This window comes from Aspergillus oryzae, chromosome 4, assembly GCF_000184455.2.
Source record: "Aspergillus oryzae RIB40 DNA, chromosome 4".
NCBI classification, from domain to species: domain Eukaryota; kingdom Fungi; phylum Ascomycota; class Eurotiomycetes; order Eurotiales; family Aspergillaceae; genus Aspergillus; species Aspergillus oryzae.
Genome location: NC_036438.1, coordinates 3566973 through 3586900, shown reverse-complemented (window position 1 = coordinate 3586900; position 19928 = coordinate 3566973). Strand labels below are relative to the sequence as shown.

The window sequence follows — 19928 nt, the reverse complement described above, 5'->3', positions numbered from 1 at the left end:
ACAATTCACAACCCAGGCTGAAGTCCGTGCATGCCCGACATTACGTTTCAGAACAGTGGATATCAAATAGTCACATTCCTACATCTACAGAGGGTCAAAAATATCAATTCTGCCCCAAATGCCTGAGTGTCCATATACATACCAACTTTTATGGAGGATATGGACTAACTCCGAAAGAATCGGTGTGATTATCATCCCGTGCGAAACGACCAACATCTGATCAGAGTTTTGATTCAAACACCCATCATCTTCAGACGGCAGTTTGGATGCGAGATCGGAGCCAGTTCTACGGAGTAGACCGCCGATGGCACGGTCTACCCTTACCGTAGAGAAATAAGGAATGAAGCTAATGCTGTCGCTCTCGGGCCGTCATTGCCCAGAGCCACACTTCCATGGCAACATGACTCCCGCTATGGCTAACTATCGGAAAGGGCGAAACGGCAACATCTGTCCTATATCTTGAACCACGCGCTCTCATCGATCCTCTCATTGGTGCACTAGCATGAAACGAATAGGAGAGTTCAGTCCAATCAGCACCAGCATTGAGAAATGCGGTCGCGCGGAGTTTAAACGAGTCAAACCAGCTCGGACGTCGAACTACTTTTGATTAGACGGAAGGACTGATGCCATACCGATGTTCTCGTCCTGTTTGTTGATGAAGAGCCACTGCAGCGCTCGCGCATTAACTAGTACTCCACCATATATATGGTCTAATTCTTGATCTAGCTACCCTCTTCTCTGAAAACAACGGGGTAAAGAGATCAACTAATGAGAAAGAAATACATAATATGAGCGAATATTGACATGACGATGAACAGGCCTTTTATTTACATAAAGACTATCCATCATTATCCACCAGATATGCGCCTTTCACCTGCAATAGGCAACCATACTCCACAAAAGATAATGAACGTCTTTTCAATTTTCAGTCGGTCTGCTCAGATAGACCTAGTGCTGTCCTGGTTTCCTTTTCCACATGTTGATAGTCTCCCACTCCTTCAATATCACACGAAGCAGGATTCAGCTTGATTAAGAGCGTCGACTACAGCACAATGAACCACCATCCAAAAAAAACTCAATGACCTCAGATACGAACAGCCAGTACCCCAGAGCAAAGCATTCAAAATCCCACCAGCCTCTCGACTCTAATCCGAATGATACTCAGACTCAGACTGACCACTATCACTCGCACGCTTCAGGACCCAGGGTTATTATGGCAGCGGATACGACCCGAATTGTTATCATATGTGATCACCCCCGCTACAGTCTTTCAGCACAGAAATCAGTTGCAAGCAGCGAGACAAATTGACTTACACGTCTTAAATACTCTTTGCCTCCTGTCCGAAGCATTCGCACAAGAACATATGATTTTGAAATCAAGAACACCCGTGTAATATATGTAGTAGTTACAGTTCCTACATTGTCCCTTCTGCATCCCGAAGCCACTAGGGACATATTAGCCAACGCCGCCGCTCAATAAAGAAGGGAGATGTATACTACCTGCTCTCCGCAACCAAAGTTCCACCATTTTCTTCTCGCCACCCGAGACAATAGTCCAAGGACAACTTTGTCTCCCGGGACTGGCCGTCCCGCTTCTTGCAATTGCCCACTAAGAGTGGCTTGGGTGCTCTAGGCAAATTAGCGCGTCGTTCGGATCCGCGCAGGGTCGACGCATCGCTCCAGTATTCTGATTCCGGAGAGGCAGTCAATTCTGTTGCGTACCTTGGCTGAGCGTTTGCGGTGTCCATGTTTTGGAGTGGTGGGGGTGGGTTCTCTATGCGTATGTTTTGGCAGTTGTTGTGCAGATTCCTGGTTGCGAGTCGTGCAGGTGATAGGTCCTGTTGATCGGCTAGTGGGTTGGCTGGCTGGTTAGGTGGTCGACTCCCTGCACCTGGCTGGTTGAGTGGATGGTTGTCCGGGAGCCCGACGACTGGTTGATTAGGTGGTCGGCTCCCTGCACCAGGCTGGTCGAGTGGATGGTTGTCTGGGAGCCCGACAACTGGCTGGTTGGGTGGTCGAATCCCGACGACTGGCTGGTTAGGTGGTTGGTTGTCTGGTTCGTTGGAAGGGGGATTGGGAGCAGCAGCGGCTAGGGCTGATATATATAGGGCGATGAGCATCAGAGATCGGTACATTGTGCTAGATAAGAGAGGAGACAGGGGACTCTGGTGATGAGGATGTATCAGGGCTTCAGGGGCTTGTTTATATAGTCCGTCGTTGGCTATATGTTGCACAGTGGGCCAAAGCTATTAAGCTTCTACAAATTATATATGTCCTGCTTGGATACATCCTCTTCTTTGTCAAAAACGGGCTAGGGCACTGGGCAACGGGCAACAATTAACCTAGATTCATAATAATATAGCTCCATAGTGAAATTAGAGAAGAGACGGGACAGAGAGGGCAAATGGAAACTCTATGATTCCATGTATACAAGAATGTTTATGGATGAAGTCAACATAGGGTTGACATACTCCAACTTCCTCGGAGAACTCCAACTTGACCCCACCGGTCCAGATCTCTCTCCACCGTCATGACTCCAACTTATATCAACCACCCCCCTTCCTTCTTCACCTTCTTCTTTCTATAATCCTCATTACAAGATACTACTCTTCGGTCCAATCACCTATTTACCAAAATGGCTCCAGTCCACCGAGTCGCCGTAATCCAATGGCACATCAAAGTACATATCACTCTACCCCCACCATCCGCCAGAAGAACCCCCAAGAATGAACCCAGGATAACCAACTAACCTCAAAAGGACCTCGCCATGGATGAAAACCACCAAAAGGCATGCACCTACATCCGCGAAGCTGCCTCCCAAGGTGCTCATCTAGCTGTTCTCCCAGAGTACACCTCTCCCTCCCTCTATCAAACCACCCAACTAACAAACCCTCCCAAATGTAAAAAGATATCATCTAAACGCCTTCCCACCCACAAACCCCCTCTACCTCCCCCAAACCAACTCCCAAATAACCACCAAATACCTCCAATCCTACCAGTCCCTCGCCAAAGAGCTCAACATCTGCATCGTCCCGGGTACAATCGTCGAAAACCACACTCCCACCAGTGAAAATACGAATACGAATACCGACACCCAACCCAAAGACCCAATTCTCTACAACACAGCCTACTTCATCTCCAACGACGGCACTATCCTCTCCTCCTACCGAAAAAAGAATATCTGGCACCCAGAACGCCCATACCTAACTTCTTCGGGTTCCGATCCCCACGAAGTCTTCGATACACCCATCGGCAAGGTCGGGTTGCTTATATGTTGGGATTTGGCTTTCCCGGAGGCGTTCAGGGAGTTGATTGCTGCTGGGGCGGAGGTGGTGGTTGTTCCTACTTTTTGTATGTTCTCTCTCCTCCCCCTTCCCTTCTCTTTCTTTGTATTTGGGGTTGTGGGGGTGTTTTGCGGTGGATGTGTGGTTGGTTAATGATGGTCTTGACAGGGACTCAATACGATGCCTCACCTGCGCTGCGGGCGAAGAATCCCGATTGCGAGAAGCTGTTTCTGGAGTCGGTGCTTACGGCGAGGTGTTTTGAGAATACGTGTGGGGTTGTGTTTGCCAATGCGGCGGGGGAGAACGAGGGGGATGGATTCCTGGGATTGTCGAGGGTGACCATGCCTGGGGTTGGTGTTGTGGGGTCTCTGGGGTGGGAGGAGGGGGTTTGTGTGGTGGATCTTGATATAGGGTTGATTCGGGATGCCGAGGAGAATTATCGGGTCAGGGAGGATTTGGGGAGGGAGGGCTGGTATTATTCTTATCGGCATCAGGGGAGGGAGTAGATTTTTACATTCATTTTGTGTGAGTGATATATGTACCTAGGAAGCTCTATCATTTTATAGAACTGTATATATATACTGTACAACCCACTAGACTAAACTGCTCTGTATTCTAAGAACGAACAACAATCATTAGGCAATACAAATTCGTGAGATGAATCTTGTCCACCTGACATCCGAGAATGGCTCCCCAGGAAAAACGCTCGTATCAGGACATATAGCATAAGGCATGGGGCATAGCGGCGAGCAACGACAGAGTAAACCCTCCTAAAAGGCGAACCAGCTAAAGCGAGACCGACGAAAGACTAAAATCGTATCTAAACCAGGATTCTCGAACACATCGGGCACCCGTTCGGAAGATTACTGGACTTGGCTGACAATCTCGCTAGCGCGAGACAGGCTCTCCACCATCTGTTGGCACTCCTTGCGCCTCCGCACCGTGTAGTCGCTTTCCTTCAGGAGCTCGTCTAGTTCGTTGTTGCGGTACATGTTCTCGAGGAGTTCGCGCTGCATCTCATCCTTGGTGAATCTAGAAGACATTAGTCGAAGGGGAGCTTTGATAGGGCACAGAGAGACATACTGGACAAGCATGTACATAATGGCCTTCGGGACCATGTCAATCATGGTCCGCTTCACGATGTTAAAGTAAGACGTAATGAGAAGTTCTGCGTATCATTAGTACTTGCCCCCCTGGACGATAGACATTAAACATACTGATGACTTCGACTTCGGTGCTCTCGCGCTCAGACAAAGAGGCCGACGCCTTGAGGGTTGGCGGTGGGGCCTCCATGGCCGCCATCTTCTTCTTGTTCTTCGAAGCCCAGAAGCTGCCGAAGAAGCCAGAGCCGCTGCCGCTTTCCGTGTTGCCGAGATCGACCGACGGGCTGTTCGCCCGGGGAGGGAGAGGCTTGCCCGTCTTCGGGTCAACCTGAGTAGGCTTACTGCCGGCTTGACGCTCATTTACAATGGTCATGGCCTACTCGAGTCAGTATCCAAGAACTAGTGCACATAATAAGGATCAGGGAGTATACATACGCGGTGTCCGTTCAAGAAATCAGGGTGACCGGTGTTGATGTAGCACGCCTCCATGTTGATTAAGTCGCGAACAAGCTTGTTGGTCGGCTCCATGCACTTCTTGAAGAAGCTGATGACCACAGCGTGGAACTTCTCCTTCAGCATGGGATACCTGCGGAACAGCTGCTTGTTCAGGAGCTGTGATAGGATGCGGACCAGTTCGTCATACACCAAGGAGATACACTTCGTGCTGGGGTCCTCGAGTCTCTTGATCTGCTGCTTGACGATCAACTCGAAGGCGGTGGTTCCAACGAAAAGCGCAGGCGATGAACCCGAAGAGTTGTAGAGAATCGTTCGGATATCAATATCCTTGACCTGGTCGAAAGGATCCACCGCCTTGATACCGTTGGAGTAAAGTTCGTGGAACACGAAGCTGATACGAGCACCACCCGACAACTCAATGCTGGACAGCTCCTGGTTGTTACCCTCCAGCACCGTACGATACTCATTGCTGAACTCCGTGATGATGTTCAGGATGATGTTAGCGCTATTGCCGAGCATGGAATCTCCCAACTGCGAAAGTTCGGCGGTATACTTCTGAAGGGAGGACGAAATCCGGGCTTTGATATCGGGCAGGGTTTGCTTGATGTGCATCATAAGGATCTACTAATAGTTAGCAACCTGAATCTCCCCATCACCGCTAGGCGAACGTACCAAGTTCAGCTTCCGCGCCAAATACGGCGTTCCACAGTATGAGGACTTGTTCCGATAGGCTTTGTGGCCCTCGAAGAAGTTCTTCTCATGCTCCAGAGCGTATGAGATGGGTCTCTTGTTCTCAATATCACGTTGACCACGGTTGACCACTGGCACATAACCCAGGCGCAACGGGATAATCCTGCCCGCAAGAATATCCACGACGTCGGTTCCCTCGTCCATCAGATCGACCTTGGTCAAAACACCAATTGTACGCTGACCTTCCGGGTCGACTTCCCGTGCCAACTTCAAACCGTCAGAGTTGGCAAGATCTTGGTTGGCCGCGGTGACCGCAAGGATGATCGCGTTAGGTTTGCTGATGTATTTTAAGACCATATCCCTGATTTGCTTCTCAATGTCCTTGGGCTGGTCACCGACCGGAACCTTAGTCAAACCGGGCAAGTCGACCAGTGTGAGGGTCAGGACGTTGGGCGAGTAGATGCGGAGGTTGATAGGCGCAGGGGAGATACCGGCATTGCGGCCGACCTTCGACTCCGTTTCCCGCACAATCTCCTCGCGAATCTTGTTGAAATCGTAGAACTTCTGGCCGGGAATGTGCAGGAACTCTCCGTATTCATCAAGGTTTGCGGCGCTATCCGTCGTATCCAGCTTCTCCTCCTTAACGCCATTCGATTGAGTTGCGGGCTTGTTGATCAGTTGAAGAATGAGGGGCCTCCGAGTGACAATTCCAGACCCACGGGGGAGGCTAAGGTGAGGTGAAGCTGTCAGTCACCTGCGTCGAACTCCCACCAGCACAGCAATAACCACTTACAAATCCCGTCCGACAATATTCTCTAGCACCGAACTCTTACCACTGGACTGTGAACCGACGACGGCAATCTGAGGCAAGTCGATGGGGTTGTGAACCTAAACAGAATAGGCGGTGTCAGTCGCGGCGAGGGGTTGAAACAACAGAGCTTTTCGAGAGCTTGACGATACGTACTCCGACTGTCGCGAAGACATCCTGAAGCTTATTGACCAGCGAGATCAAGCTGGGATCGTTGACGTTTATTCTGTTCCCACCGTCAGTCAGTCAATGCCGTCGGATATATAGAGCACGAGGGGCCAGGGGCTGCGCACGAGGTCGGGCTTGCCATGGCTGGCAGCGTATGCAAGAGACAGTCGCTCCAACAAAGAGGAAAATCTAAAGAACAAAAAAGGGGGTAGAACAGGGGAGAATGAAGATATCGAGCAGGTAGACTGTATTATCCGACTTGCGGAGGTGGAAGTGGGAAGAGGAGAGAGAGCGGGAAGTCGAGCGGCCAAGTGGTTGACTTTCGCTTGCGGTCCAGAATTCAATCCAACGATAACCAGCGATAAGAACCGAAGTGACAGGTTATGTATACCCAACCACCCCACGTTTGGTCAGTGACAGACGTCTGGCGTTGAAAGGAGCTTTATGAAATGACGTTTGACCAGAGAATGTCCTTATTGTCAAGGTTATGACAGCGCAGAAAGCAGAGGACAAAAAGAGGTCACGATACCCAATGAGAAGGACGCGTCATGTGCTTTTTGGCCACCCAAAGGCGGCCAAACAATGCTGCCTAAGTGATGGGAAAAGAACAACAATTACGATCAGGCAATTGAATCAGTGGCTGATGAATTTCTCACGAAAGCTAAACAGAAATAAACTGCACGAACTACAGAACATGGGAATTTGGTATGCTACAGGCAACCGAACAGTACGGCCCGTCTGTCAACTACTCCTCTCTATGTCCACCTACATCTATTTACTCATCCGACACCGACGCGAATCGCTCGGACATGGTCTGAAGAACCTTCTCGTACTGCAGTCGCTGAGTTAGCACCAGTGTAAGTAGAGCAAGGAAGATTATTGCAAACCTTCTCTGAGACCTCTTGTTGGTTTTCCGGGACCTCGAACTTCATGTTCCGCAGGGCAGTCTGGATGTCGGCAGTGGCTTCGCGAACCTTGGCCCAGTTTTGACCCTGAGCAATAGCCTTCTGCGCTTCGTCATGGTAGCCCATGAAGGCCTTCATCATGTATTCCGTCTTCCACAGAGGGCAGAACTGATCGTAGTCACTGTATCCGTTTTGCTGAAGGAAATCATCCTTCACCATGGCAGCCACATCCAATGCGATCTTATCAGAATCACCCAGGGCGGCCTTACCGACCAGCTGCACGACCTGGTCCAGTTCTTCGGACTTGGTCAACAGCTCACGAATCTGGTCACGCAGGCGGGGGAACTCGGGGTAGTTCTTCTCGTAGAATTTGTCCAAGACGGTAGTGTACTTGCTGTAGGACATCGAAGTGTTGATGGAAGGGAAATGCTTTCGCTGGGCCAGCTTCTTGTCGAGACCCCAGAACACCTGGACGATACCAAGGGTACTAGTAGTGACAGGATCTGAGAAATCACCACCAGGGGGACTGACGGCACCGACAATACTGACACTGCCAATTCTCTCAGGGCTTCCCAGAGCCACACTCTTTCCAGCACGTTCGTAGAAGGAAGCGAGCTTGGCACCCAGGTAGGCGGGGAAACCCTGGTCTGCAGGCATCTCTCCCAGACGACCGGAAAGTTCACGAAGCGCCTCGGCCCAACGAGAACTGGAATCGGCCATCATAGCCACGTTCTTACCCTGGTCACGGAAGTACTCGGCGATGGTGATACCGGTGTAAATGGAGGCCTCACGCGCGGCGACAGGCATGTTGGATGTATTGGCGATAAGACATGTACGCTTCATGATAGGCTCTTTGCGACCATCGATTTCGATCGAAAGCTGTGAAGTGATTATCATATTAGCACCGATAACATCATGGCGGGAGTAGGGGGGATGGAATCGCATACCTCGGGGAAGTCCATCAACACTTCAGCCATCTCGTTACCACGCTCACCACAACCAACGTAGACGATGATATCACTGTTGGAGAACTTGGATACAGACTGAGAAATGACAGTCTTACCGCATCCGAAAGCACCGGGAATACAAACAGTACCACCCTGCACACTAGGGAACAGAGAGTCCAGCACTCTCTGGCCGACGATGAAGGGTGCGTCGGATGGAACCTTATCGTTGACTGGTCGGGGTACACGGACGGGCCAGGTCTGCATCATACCAAACTCGGACTTCTTGCCGTTAAATTCGATCTCCAAAAGTTTCTCCTCGACTGTGTAGCTTCCAGCCTCTGCGATACGGGTAATGGTACCCCGAGCGCGGGGCGGGAGAAGGATCTTATGGTCGTTCAACAAGCTGTTCTCGAACACGGAACCCCAGACATCACCACCAGTGATGTGGTCGCCCACTTTGTATTGACCGGGCGTGAAGTCCCATTTCTTCTCGCGATCCAGCGCGTTTACAGTGATACCACGGGGGATGTAGATTCCTTTGGACTGGTGAAAGATCGCTTTCAGGGGGCGTTGGATACCGTCGTAGATCGTTTCCATCAAACCAGGACCCAGTTCCACCGCTAGGGGTTTACCCGTCCTCTCGACAGGGTCGCCGACCGTCACACCATCTGTGGGGTTGAAGCGATGTTAGACTGTCAATCCGAGTCGGTCGCAAGATGAATGCGAAAGCGTACCAGTTTCCTCGTAGACCTGAATAGTGGCCTTATCGCCATCGAGACGGATAACTTCACCGACGAGCTGATCTTTTCCGACACGACACTGGTTTCACGGGACATCTTAGCAAAATCGAGAGCGAACCCCGGTAATGGAAGTGAAGTTCCATCGCAAAATTGAGAGTATGGACCATGCAGATGGCGGGGTTGACAACATACCAATTCGTACATAGCACAGCCGATCATGTTCTCGGCCACGACGACGGGACCGGAGACGGAGAAGACGGCGCCATGGTGGGCTTCGTCTTGAGAGCCCTTTCCGGAGGGGGCCATTATGCGAATCGCCGGAGGGTGGACAGATGAGGAGTAGGGAGAAGGATTGAAGGTTGTGGTAGGGGTCGGGAAGGAACTGGAGCTGGAGCTGGAGCTGGAAGACGGGGAAGTGGGTGAGTCGGGGAGCGGTGGCAGTTGGTCGATGTCCGTGGGCGGTGATGACGACGATAACAACACTGGTTGGTCACTCCCACCACCACCACTATTGCTACTGGCCTCTATCAGATCCAGCAAGGAGGGCCGTGTCTTCAACCGACGCACGCCTAAGCCTAACAGTCGGCGGTCCTGTGGCGCTGCATGCGAGTGGCTAATGAAAGGGTGAGATGTATTTGACGATCGCCCAACTTCATTAGCTCCGTCGAATCAATCGATGAGGCGCGTGTTTAGGCTCCATAAATGGATAGGCTACTCACTGGGTCTATTGTTCTTCCATGGACTGGTCATATGCACTGACACGAGCTTGAGTATTAGTCAAGCGGACGGAACTCAAGTTGTTGGTCATAGTTTCTCTGTGGGTATTATTGTGCCCAGAAACTATGCACGGGACGTAGGATTTATGCTGACAATTCTACTAAATGACGGTATACAACAATACAACAACTTGATCTGGGAGCCAACCATAAATCGGAAATCTCAACTTCCGAGTAATGACATGACTACGATATTTAAGTACAGAGATGATTTGCAATCCGCAGATCTGCACTGATTGATCAATCATGTCTCTCGTACTCACATGGAACAGTAAAGCCTCTGCTGGACAAAAAAGTGCCGGCAAGCGGATCGAGGGCCCATGGATCAACATCGGCTATCCTATGGCTCGATATTTTAATATATCTGGACACGTGAAGGCGACTGAGCGTGTAATGGGATAGGGCCGCTATGGAGGACGGTTGTGCGGGGAAGTGCAGCATCCGAGGCTTGCATTGGAGGTCATGAACAAGGACACTTGTTCATAGATGGCTACTACCCTCGTGGTATCACTTCATTAAGTAAGGTACAGCCCTCTATAAACAGACCGAATTGCAGACTGCTGCAGGTAACTGCTCTATCAATGTATACCTAAGAATTTGTCATCAAATTTGATACATATTGTTCGCTTCGCGAAGTTTGGTTAGCATCGTTTTATCGCTATTGAATACCATTACAGCATGGCCCAACAGAGGAGCACGAATGCGAAAATTTGCAAATGCTGGGGCTATACTTTTGAATGGATCGACGGCCTTCACTCTTCAGTGGAGCAGTTACACTCCATCATGCTCAACTATGACAAACTCGTAGATGAGTGCCTGGATCGCCTGGATGAGATCTCACCCCCAGGTAGTGCCCGTACAGAGAGCACGGGGAGCACTGACATTAAAACACCGAAGAGAGACCTCTACTCCCTGCTGGAGAAGCACGCAAAAGACGATCCAAAACTCGACGAACTGTGGTCTGAGATCAACACCGTCCCAGATTGGGTCGATTGGGAGCAGATCAAACGGGGGCAAGAAGTGTTCTTCCGCTATGGAACACCAATTCTTAATGTAGTAAGTCCGTGCATGGTTCAACTGTTCTACTGGGTAGTCCCACTTATGGAGTTCATAGCTCGGCTTTCAAAGCCTCCTCGGCGGCATGTTCGTCTCCCGAAAAAGGAAAATATGAGCTAGAACTGACATACTAGCGTAGGGGTTCCCCCCGAGTTGTTGAGACCTTGGCCCGAACCGGAGGTTTCTCGGCGGACGTTGTACGGCGCAGGCTGCTAGAAACTCTGCAACACATTCTCCAGGTGTCCTTATCCTTGGACTCGATCAAGCCAGGAGGTAAAGGTCATGTCTCCTCCGTTCGCGTCCGGTTGCTACATGCGTCGGTCCGTCGGAGAGTGCTAAGCCTGGTCAAGAATAGACCCGAGTACTACGACATCAAGAAATACGGAATTCCTATCAACGACCTGGATTGCATTGCAACTATCCACACGTTCTCAACGAGCGTGGTCTTCCTTGGGCTTCCACGACAAGGTATCTTCCTAAGGAACCAGGAAATTGAGGACTATATTGCCCTTTGGAGACTTGTCGCGTTTTACATGGGCACACCAACCGACTGCTTCGAGACAACGGCTCAGGCACGAGCGATGATGGAGTCGCTTTCCGTGTCTGAAATAGACCCAACCGATACCGGCAGGATACTGGCGCAGAACATTATTCTTGGTCTTGAGTACACAGCCCCCACATATGCGTCAAAGGAATACCTCGAGGCTATGGCGAGAAAACTCAACGGTGACGAGCTATCTGATAGTCTTAACCTTCCGCGTCCCTCTTTATACTACCAAGCACTGGTGTATGGACAATGTATCCTGGTCATGGCTGCATGCTATGGACTTCGAGTGTTTCCGATGCTCGATCAAGCTATCATTGAGGTAGGCTTTGTCCTGATTATCTTTTGTTTGTGGAGGTGCCCCAGAAAACTACCCCATTCACCCATGTATTGACCATGTCTAGTTACGTCGCAAGCTCTACTATGGCCTCATCATGGACAAGAAAGAGGGACTAGGAGGCGAAAGCTTCTTCGAATTCAAATATGTACCGTTCTACAGCCGCACAACACGTTTAGGGAAACGCAGGGTGTCCCAACCAGCATGGTTCGGTGTAGAGACTCTGGGACAGCTAGGTCTTCTCACTGCGTTCCTTGCTGGAGTGGCCCTGTTTTGCGGGTCTATCTCTGGAATCAAACTGCTAGCCCCAATTGTTGTTCCGGCTGCATTCGTCCCAGATGTTTATTGAAAGAAACGATCTGGCCAAGTTTTGTCTAGTGTGACTACTGTGTTTACTGTATCCGTTCTCGTTTGTTCATAATGATTATGACTAGTATGTCTGTAGATATGAGCCCGTCAACCATGAAGGTCCTTGCCTCCGAATATGGAAACAGGTCTTGTGAGCCCATAGAAATATTAGATCTTATTAATGTATTCAGGAACCAACCCTGAGAGACTTCAGGATGTTCTAGACGGCATCTTCAGTATTTGGCCCACTTATTGAGCCCTTGTTCCGCTGGGTTACGCCACGATGACGCCATAGAGGAAAGAAACAATAAATAAACTCGAAAATAAGTCTTCTTTCTTGCATAAAGATCTAGAGTCAATATCAACCGGTTTGTTAACTATAACCCGAGAACTCATTATGGCAGATGGGGGTATTGTCGTGCCGTTAGTGGGCGCCTTACAGGCCTGCGTCTCCGTTCTGCTGACCATGAGCTACGGAGTCGCAGCGCAAAGGTTACGATTGATTCAAGAGTCCTCGATCAATGATATGGCCGGATTGGGAGTCAAGCTGTTTCTCCCAGCTTTAATCATTATCAATCTAGGCGAACAGCTACAATTAGGAAACGCGCTGAACTACATCCCCGTTCTCAGTACTGCTCCCCCAAACTATCTCGGAAATCAATAATAACCTCTCCACTACCAGTTTGGTCCATTCTTTACACGTGTGCCTCGGTCGGCCTGGCATATTTTGTCTCTAAGGGATTGAAGCTTCCGCCTTGGGTGACGCCTGCCTGCGCATTTAACAACACGACCTCTCTGCCGCTCCTCTTGCTGCAATCGCTGGAAAGCGTGGGGAGTCTGAAACCGATTATTAAAGACGGCGATACCGAGTCTAAAGCCATCTCTCGTGCCCAGAGTTACTTTCTTCTCTGCGCTGTAGTCAGTAAAACGATCGGTTACGCCGTTGGTCCCAAGCTACTTCAGGATGGCAACGAGTCCACCAATACAGAGGATCAAGAAGCGGACGGCACAGATCCTGAAACCCAAAATGGCACCACTGAGCACGGCCAGGTCGACGAGGAGACATCCCTTCTTCCACAGCGGGCGTAAAAAGCCCGCCGCAACATTTCTAACAGTATCCGGCACGGAGCCCAACGCATTTCATCTATGTTACCCAAGCGTATCCGACAGAGGCTCATGGCCCCGTTTGAGTCCCCATTTGCCGATGTGGCGATCGGATGCACTATTATCGGTGTGATCTTGGGTCTTGTGCCGCAGCTACATAAAGCGTTCTTCAATAAATACGAGGACGGCGGGATTTTCAACGCTTGGCTGACGTCGAGTGTCAAGAACATTGGCAAGTTGTTCACGACGCTCCAGATCTTTGTGGTGGGGTGTAAGCTGGGTGTCAGCTTTGAGAAGATGAAAACTAGTGGTGATTCGGGGCGAATGCCTTTGAAGGCGATTGGGACAATCTTTCTCGTTCGTTTGGTGATATGGCCTGCGTATGTTTTATACTTTAGGGGTCGCATGATTGTGAGATGCTAACGAGGGATATATAGACTCAGCATCTCTATTGTTTATGGCTTGGCTAAGAAGACCAATATTGTGTTAACTGATCCTATTCTCTGGTTTAGTTTGATGCTCATGCCGGCTGGACCTCCGGCGTTGGTCATATCCGGGCTGGCCGAGTTGGCTCGGATTTCAGAGCTGGAGAAGATGGCTATTGCCAAATCGTTAACTGTAAGTGATGAAACATCTGGGTCACCCGAATTATCTTGCTAATCAGTGCAGGCAATGTACGTGTTGTCGCCATTTATATGCTTCAGCATCACCGGCGCTCTGAAAGCGTCTCAAGCGGCACTGGAGCAGAGGAACTCTACATGATATGGTGCTTTGAGACTGTATAGACTCTAGAATTATATGTATAGTACGGGACATAAACAATATTATAGACCGTTTAAAGAGAGTGTATTAAGTAGTATCCAATAAAGTCCAAAATCACGCCCAGACAATACTCCAAATCATTTCCATCCCCTTCATTCAACATCGTAAACTTCATCGGATTCCTCGTATGTAATCAAGTGCGGACGAATGGATCACTTCTTTTTAAATAATCAGCGTTATATGGAAATCAATATTCCATAGCTATACTTACTCCGCAGTTCTTGCACTGGCAGGACTGGCCACAAGTGCAGCTCTGGGGACCGGAGCAACCGCAGGTATTTCCGCAATCACAGCCCATCGTGAAGTATCAGGTAATGTTGTAGATGGGAATATGTAAGATGTAGTACTAAGTAGATAGTAGATTCGTGCAGGGTATAGCTTGATGTTGATCTTCAATAACCTCAAGTAGTCGAGTGGTTCGCCAGATTTATATAACCCGTAGCGGCAACAAATGTGGGGAAACGGAATAAGCATCATGATGAGGTCAGAGAACCATGAGCTTCTGTTTTCTTTTCCTTTTTTTTGTCATACTTTTACAACATTGGTCTGTTCATACGATTGGCTCTATTGAGTTGACATTGTTCTGTCATTGTGTCGGCCGAGTTTCAGTTTCCTATTTGTTGCGTATTAACCATGGCTTGTGAGGTTATTACTTAGGCTGACGTCGCGTCTAGAACTCAACGTACGAAAGGAGTATGGGGAGACGATCGGGTCGTTTCGGAAATACTGTCTGATTAACTAGTATGATAGACACAATCTTCGTTCCGGAAACGTCCTTCTAACGGCCCTCCAGATCGACTAAACTACAGTAAGTAGACCGCTATTATGACTCCCTCGCGGAAGAATGGGTTTTCTCCTGCGTTGATTGTCCCCACCAGAATGGACTTCAGTGGTACCAGATGGCTTGACTCCACCGTTGACGTGGGTTTCAGGAGTTCTTGACAGGTACAGTTGCAGAAACACGCTGGATTAGGAAGATCGGGTAGCAGTTTGAATGGTATCCTGCGGGACAGAATTGTCTAACATCTACACTTATTTATTGAATGGCACATCTATCTATAGTTGCATACTTCAAGTGGATCACTCCCGCAAACGAATCAATCATACGGACTAAGATAGGAGGAGCACATGAAGTGAATGCGCCACTCATTTGACCAGAATTTCTTTTTTCTTTCTTTTTTCCATTTTACCTTTGCATGTCTGGCCTCAAACATCCCTGAGAGGGTCTGGTGCAGGTGATGCGTTGGTATGTCGTTGATCGTTGGCCCGTTTCGAATGTCCCCTTGATTACCCGTTCATTAGCCTGCGATCGAGGCTTTGGTATCCTTGCTTCCACATATAGTCGTGGTTTATTGAGCTACCTTGTTTGTCTTGTTCTTGTTCTTGTTCTTGTTCTTGTTCTTGTTCTTGTTCTTGTTCTTGTTCTTGTTCTTGTTCTTGTTCTTGTTCTTGTTCTTGTTCTTGTTCTTGTTCTTGTTCTTGTTCTTACTTTTTGTGTGGGGGAATAGGGAGTCTTGTCAGCTGGATTCATGACCAGTGTTCAGATGATAGTCTCCTTATCTGGATCTTGGGATAGAAGCCGATTAATTCGCGCACTTGGGTTACATTACTAGGTCCTGGGAGACGTTGGAAATGCTAAACCCTCTAGCAAATTTTTTTCTGAACTAGAGAGGGAGCTGGTTCTAAGCTTTCTATCTCTATATGTCCTTCGGGGTATACTTATCTGTCTTAAGAAACTGTCATGGAATATGATTACCACCTAGCGACTTCTGCAGTAATTCAACAGTACTACTAAATAGGGTCACCTGCTTGATCCTGGTCTAGTACTAAGACTAAGATGTACCATGGACTGGAAAATAACGGGAAAAAAGACATAGACTACACGGTGGGAAATAAATAAATAAAGAAGAGGTGTGGTGGACAAATAGATCAAACGGTACCTAATCTATTTATTTTATTGGGATTTAATTATTTTCAAAAGCCAAAGCAATAGATGTCGTGACTTCCTCGCCCCACGGAGTTTAGAATAAGAGAAGCCGCCGATGTTCTTCAACCTCGATTCTCCAACTTCTGTCGCTTATCCACCACATCTCACACCCTTTGCTCTCCCTCTTGTCTTACGGTTTAATTACTTGATACTTCTCAAGTATCTTTATAAATTTCCTCCTTTACGATCGGAACCCCACGACTTCTTCTACGACTTGGCGCCTTCCGCCCCGGTTCTTACCTCAAACCCCCCCCCCCCCCCCCCCCCCCCAAAGTGTTCCCCAAGTCCGATAAGACCTCCGCCCGTCGATACTGGGAAATTCTTACCTTCGACCCACCACCAGAAGCTGTAACAAAGCAATATCTACCTTGTACTTGCCGACCTCAAACCGGTAAACTCACAAAATTTGGGAATTGACGGTCGTTCGGCCTGTGACGAGCTCCAACCCTAGGTCTTGACCTGAGGCAGTATCAGTGACCCGCCACTGATATAGGTCTGCTCCCCTGGTTCTTCTACAGAGCCAGGTGAAAGGGCAGATCTACCAAGCATTCGATCTGGCAGACCATCCCTTCACCTATATACCCTCCTCCACCGCTCCCGACCGCCCTGACCCTCCTATCCCCATTGAACCTACGTCGTCCTACCCGAGAAGCGCTGCCGCTTCCGATAACATCCTGTCGTCATCCCGCTCAGATCCCTCCGTCGACAGCTCTTACCCGGCCGTCGGTGCTTCTGGGAATTTCTATCTGTCGTCCACTCGCCGCCGCCGCCGCCCGAGTACCCCTGGTGTATCTGAATCCAACATCGACGGAACAGGAGGCCTGACCGGAGATCATACGGCAAGCGAAGCCGGCATCTCGGAACAAAGAGTCGTATACGCAAATACCGCAGAGGGCCACTCGCCGTCCCCCAAGCGCAGGCGCCTGACAAATATGCGTCCCGATGGAGTTTCAAGTGCAAATGGCCCTTCCCACGTTTCTAACGGCTCCGTTGCCTCGCCGTCTCACAAGGTGGGTCTTTCCCACTCCCTGAACGGCCAGGCTTCGCACGCTTCCTCTAACGGCGACCTTCAGACGAATGGAGTACAGAAGTCCTCGGCCGTCCCTCCATCCTATTTCGGGCATGACCGCGAAGAAGTGACACGCATCCTCATTCAAAGTTTGTACGAGCTTGGTTATAATGGAGCAGCTTCACTATTGAGCAAGGAGAGTGGTTATCAGTTGGAGAGCCCGGCAGTTGCTGCATTCAGAGGTGCAGTGCTTGCAGGACGTTGGGCGGAGGCGGAGCGAATTTTGGTACAGTCATTTTATCCGGACGGGACAAGGCGGACGACGAGCGGCGACGGTGACCTTCCGACGAAGGAGAGGTTGGTATTGGTGGAAAGTGCGGACATGAATGAGATGCTCTTCTACCTGCGACAGCAGAAGTTTTTGGAATTGCTAGAGGCTCGTAATCTTTCTGCGGCTCTGACCGTTCTTCGGCATGAGTTGACTCCGCTTAATTATGATATCGGGCGCCTACATGCTCTATCTAGGTGAGTGTCTAAAACCGCAAATCTCCTTTCCCCGAAGCCTTCAGACTGACACTGGCAACAGCCTTCTTATGTGCCCCCCGGAACATCTTCATGATCAAGCCGGCTGGGATGGCTCGATAACTTCTTCTCGTGAGAGATTGCTATCGGAATTATCAAGTACGTTGTGTCTGGAAATCCGTGGCTTCAATAATCTTATGGCCGGGACTAACGGTAGACATAGAATCTATATCGCCGTCAGTCATGATTCCTGACAACCGTCTTGCGATATTACTGGATCATGTCAAGCAAAATCAGATCAACCAGTGCTTATACCACAACACAGCAACTCCACCATCGTTATATTCTGATCACATGTGCGATCGAGCGGACTTCCCGTCTCGACCGGGGATTGAATTAAGTCAGCATTCGGATGAGGTCTGGTACTGTCAATTCTCTCATGATGGCACAAAGTTAGTCACGGCAGGCCGCGACCACAGTGTCATTATCTACGATACCAGCACTTTTGCTGTGCTGCATAAATTGATGGAGCATGATGACGGTGTTGCACATGCTTGTTGGAGCCCGGATGACTCGAAACTCATCACTTGCTCTCAGGATAAAAAGGCCCGTGTGTGGAGTGTGGATGTAAGTTTCTCTTGTTGCAACCTGGACCCCATTGTCACTAACTGTTATATAGACTGGGCGATGCCTATTGACCATTAATCATCATCGACAGCCGGTTACAGCTGCAGCCTGGGCTGCAGACGGGGACTCTTTTGTAACAGCCTCTCTTGACAAGGACTCGCACCTATGTCATTGGAGTATGCGCGGCCACGCTCTGCACATGTGGCAGGGTGACTTCCGTGTACAGGATTGTGCCATCACGCCTGATGGACGACGCCTAATCGCTGCCGATGTTGAAGAGAAGATCCACGTGTATGACTTCCTCACCCACGAGGAGGAATATTGCCTGGCCTTGAAGAGCAAGCCCACATCGGTTGCAGTCAGCAAAGATTCCCGCCACATGCTTGTGAACTTATCAGAAGGTCAAATACAACTCATTGATATTGACACGACCGATGTAATCCGACGTTTCCAAGGCCAAAAACAGGGGTCTTTTGTCATTCGGAGTGCTTTCGGAGGAGCTGCAGAGAATTTTGTCGTTAGTGGAAGTGAAGGTAAGTCATTCTATGTCACTCTTTGCTCATGTTTCTTCGCTCACTGTTCCAAAGACTCTCGAGTTTATGTTTGGCACAAAGAAAATGGGACTCTGGTAGAAACTCTGGAGGGTCACATTGCTGGGTGTGTCAACGCAATCTCCTGGAACCCTACAAACCCCGGATTGTTCGCGTCCGCAGGCGATGATTGCTTGGTTAGAATGTAAGTCTCCATCAGTCTCCCCTCGCTCAGCTTCGAAACTAATCAGTTCAGTTGGACCCGGGAGCGCGACGCGAACTCTCATACTACGGCTCGTACACAACGACCGACATCGGCCAGCGGTTTCGCCCGCACGAGTGCTCTACGATCAACAATGAGCTTCTAATGTAGTCCTGCTGAAAGAAGCCTATTGTTACCATTTTTGAAAATTGATTATTTGTGCATATCATGGGATGTACCGGGAGCTTTTGGACTCGAAAGACAGGCTTTTCTTTGTTATGCCTTTAGTTCCTGCCCTTTCAATTTTTCCCGAACCTTTCTGCATATACACGTTTCCTGGTCCTTGGTGGTCCGTTCGATAAAGGTAGCTGGCGCTCCCGTTTTGGCATTACTGATTGATACGTGTTTTCCATTTGCGCTTATTGAGCAATAATTAATTGCCCCTGCCTTGCATTGATGCGTCAGGGACGGCACACATCACATATGGTTTACTTTTTCATTTCTCATCACATACACAGGTTACACGGTGCTTCTCATGGGTTCGCTTATGACTTCTGGTTTGGGTGATCTGGAAGGTTCGGACAACATGCGGGATTGGGCTGGTGTGAGTGGGATTTGTTTGGTTGTGCTTTATTTCTTCTCTTTATCTATCTCTCCTGTCTCCTTCACAATTTGTTGGTTTCAGCACACACCCATGTTATTCTTATTCCACTCTCCATTGGTAGAGTCTGCATCATAGGTGCTTTATATATATAAATAAAGTCAGCTTGGTCTACTTGATGACATGCTTTTTCACAATCTCTAAACTCGCGGAGTGCCGAGAAAAGGCAATTCACTCCAAGAACTACTAGTAGTCTACGGGGCAATGCTCACAAAGAACACCAATAATCTCAGAAGAACAAAGTGATCAGTTGAATAGATTGAAATAATAAAATCACCTAAATGGAAGCAGCAAATCCCCGA

The 19928-nt window shown here is 49.2% G+C and overlaps 7 protein-coding genes across 7 annotated transcripts; 4 read left to right on the top strand and 3 right to left on the bottom strand.

Moving 5' to 3' along the window:
* Positions 1-1496: 1496 nt before the first annotated feature.
* Positions 1497-2135, bottom strand: AO090102000346 (uncharacterized protein; the record flags this gene model as incomplete). The annotated part of the gene is made up of 1 exon (XM_001822488.1): positions 1497-2135. The coding sequence occupies one exon, from the start codon at positions 2133-2135 to the stop codon at positions 1497-1499; it is 639 nt and encodes a 212-aa protein (XP_001822540.1).
* Positions 2136-2767: 632 nt separating this feature from the next.
* Positions 2768-3790, top strand: AO090102000347 (carbon-nitrogen hydrolase family protein; the record flags this gene model as incomplete). The annotated part of the gene is made up of 3 exons (XM_023236867.1): positions 2768-2847; positions 2909-3351; positions 3453-3790. The coding sequence occupies 3 exons, from the start codon at positions 2768-2770 to the stop codon at positions 3788-3790; spliced, it is 861 nt and encodes a 286-aa protein (XP_023091777.1).
* A 357-nt stretch (positions 3791-4147) lies between these two features.
* Positions 4148-5458, bottom strand: AO090102000348 (dynamin-like GTPase vpsA; the record flags this gene model as incomplete). The annotated part of the gene is made up of 4 exons (XM_001822490.3): positions 4148-4316; positions 4368-4452; positions 4502-4763; positions 4823-5458. 4 exons carry the CDS (start codon positions 5456-5458, stop codon positions 4148-4150), a joined length of 1152 nt encoding a protein of 383 aa, XP_001822542.3.
* Positions 5459-7284: 1826 nt separating this feature from the next.
* Positions 7285-9407, bottom strand: AO090102000349 (H(+)-transporting V1 sector ATPase subunit A; the record flags this gene model as incomplete). Its single annotated transcript, XM_001822491.3, has 5 exons — positions 7285-7341; positions 7397-8293; positions 8362-9029; positions 9096-9180; positions 9294-9407. The coding sequence occupies 5 exons, from the start codon at positions 9405-9407 to the stop codon at positions 7285-7287; spliced, it is 1821 nt and encodes a 606-aa protein (XP_001822543.1).
* A 1148-nt stretch (positions 9408-10555) lies between these two features.
* Positions 10556-12192, top strand: AO090102000350 (oxygenase MpaB family protein; the record flags this gene model as incomplete). Its single annotated transcript, XM_023236865.1, has 4 exons — positions 10556-10933; positions 10992-11020; positions 11073-11799; positions 11977-12192. 4 exons carry the CDS (start codon positions 10556-10558, stop codon positions 12190-12192), a joined length of 1350 nt encoding a protein of 449 aa, XP_023091778.1.
* Positions 12193-12559: 367 nt separating this feature from the next.
* On the top strand, positions 12560-14028 carry AO090102000351 (Auxin Efflux Carrier superfamily; the record flags this gene model as incomplete). The annotated part of the gene is made up of 5 exons (XM_023236864.1): positions 12560-12791; positions 12845-13247; positions 13278-13646; positions 13704-13884; positions 13936-14028. The coding sequence occupies 5 exons, from the start codon at positions 12560-12562 to the stop codon at positions 14026-14028; spliced, it is 1278 nt and encodes a 425-aa protein (XP_023091779.1).
* Positions 14029-14566: 538 nt separating this feature from the next.
* AO090102000352 (uncharacterized protein) lies at positions 14567-19131 on the top strand (the record flags this gene model as incomplete). The annotated part of the gene is made up of 8 exons (XM_023236863.1): positions 14567-14571; positions 15247-15334; positions 16594-17609; positions 17671-17765; positions 17830-18233; positions 18286-18766; positions 18821-18968; positions 19020-19131. 8 exons carry the CDS (start codon positions 14567-14569, stop codon positions 19129-19131), a joined length of 2349 nt encoding a protein of 782 aa, XP_023091780.1.
* Positions 19132-19928: the final 797 nt, after the last annotated feature.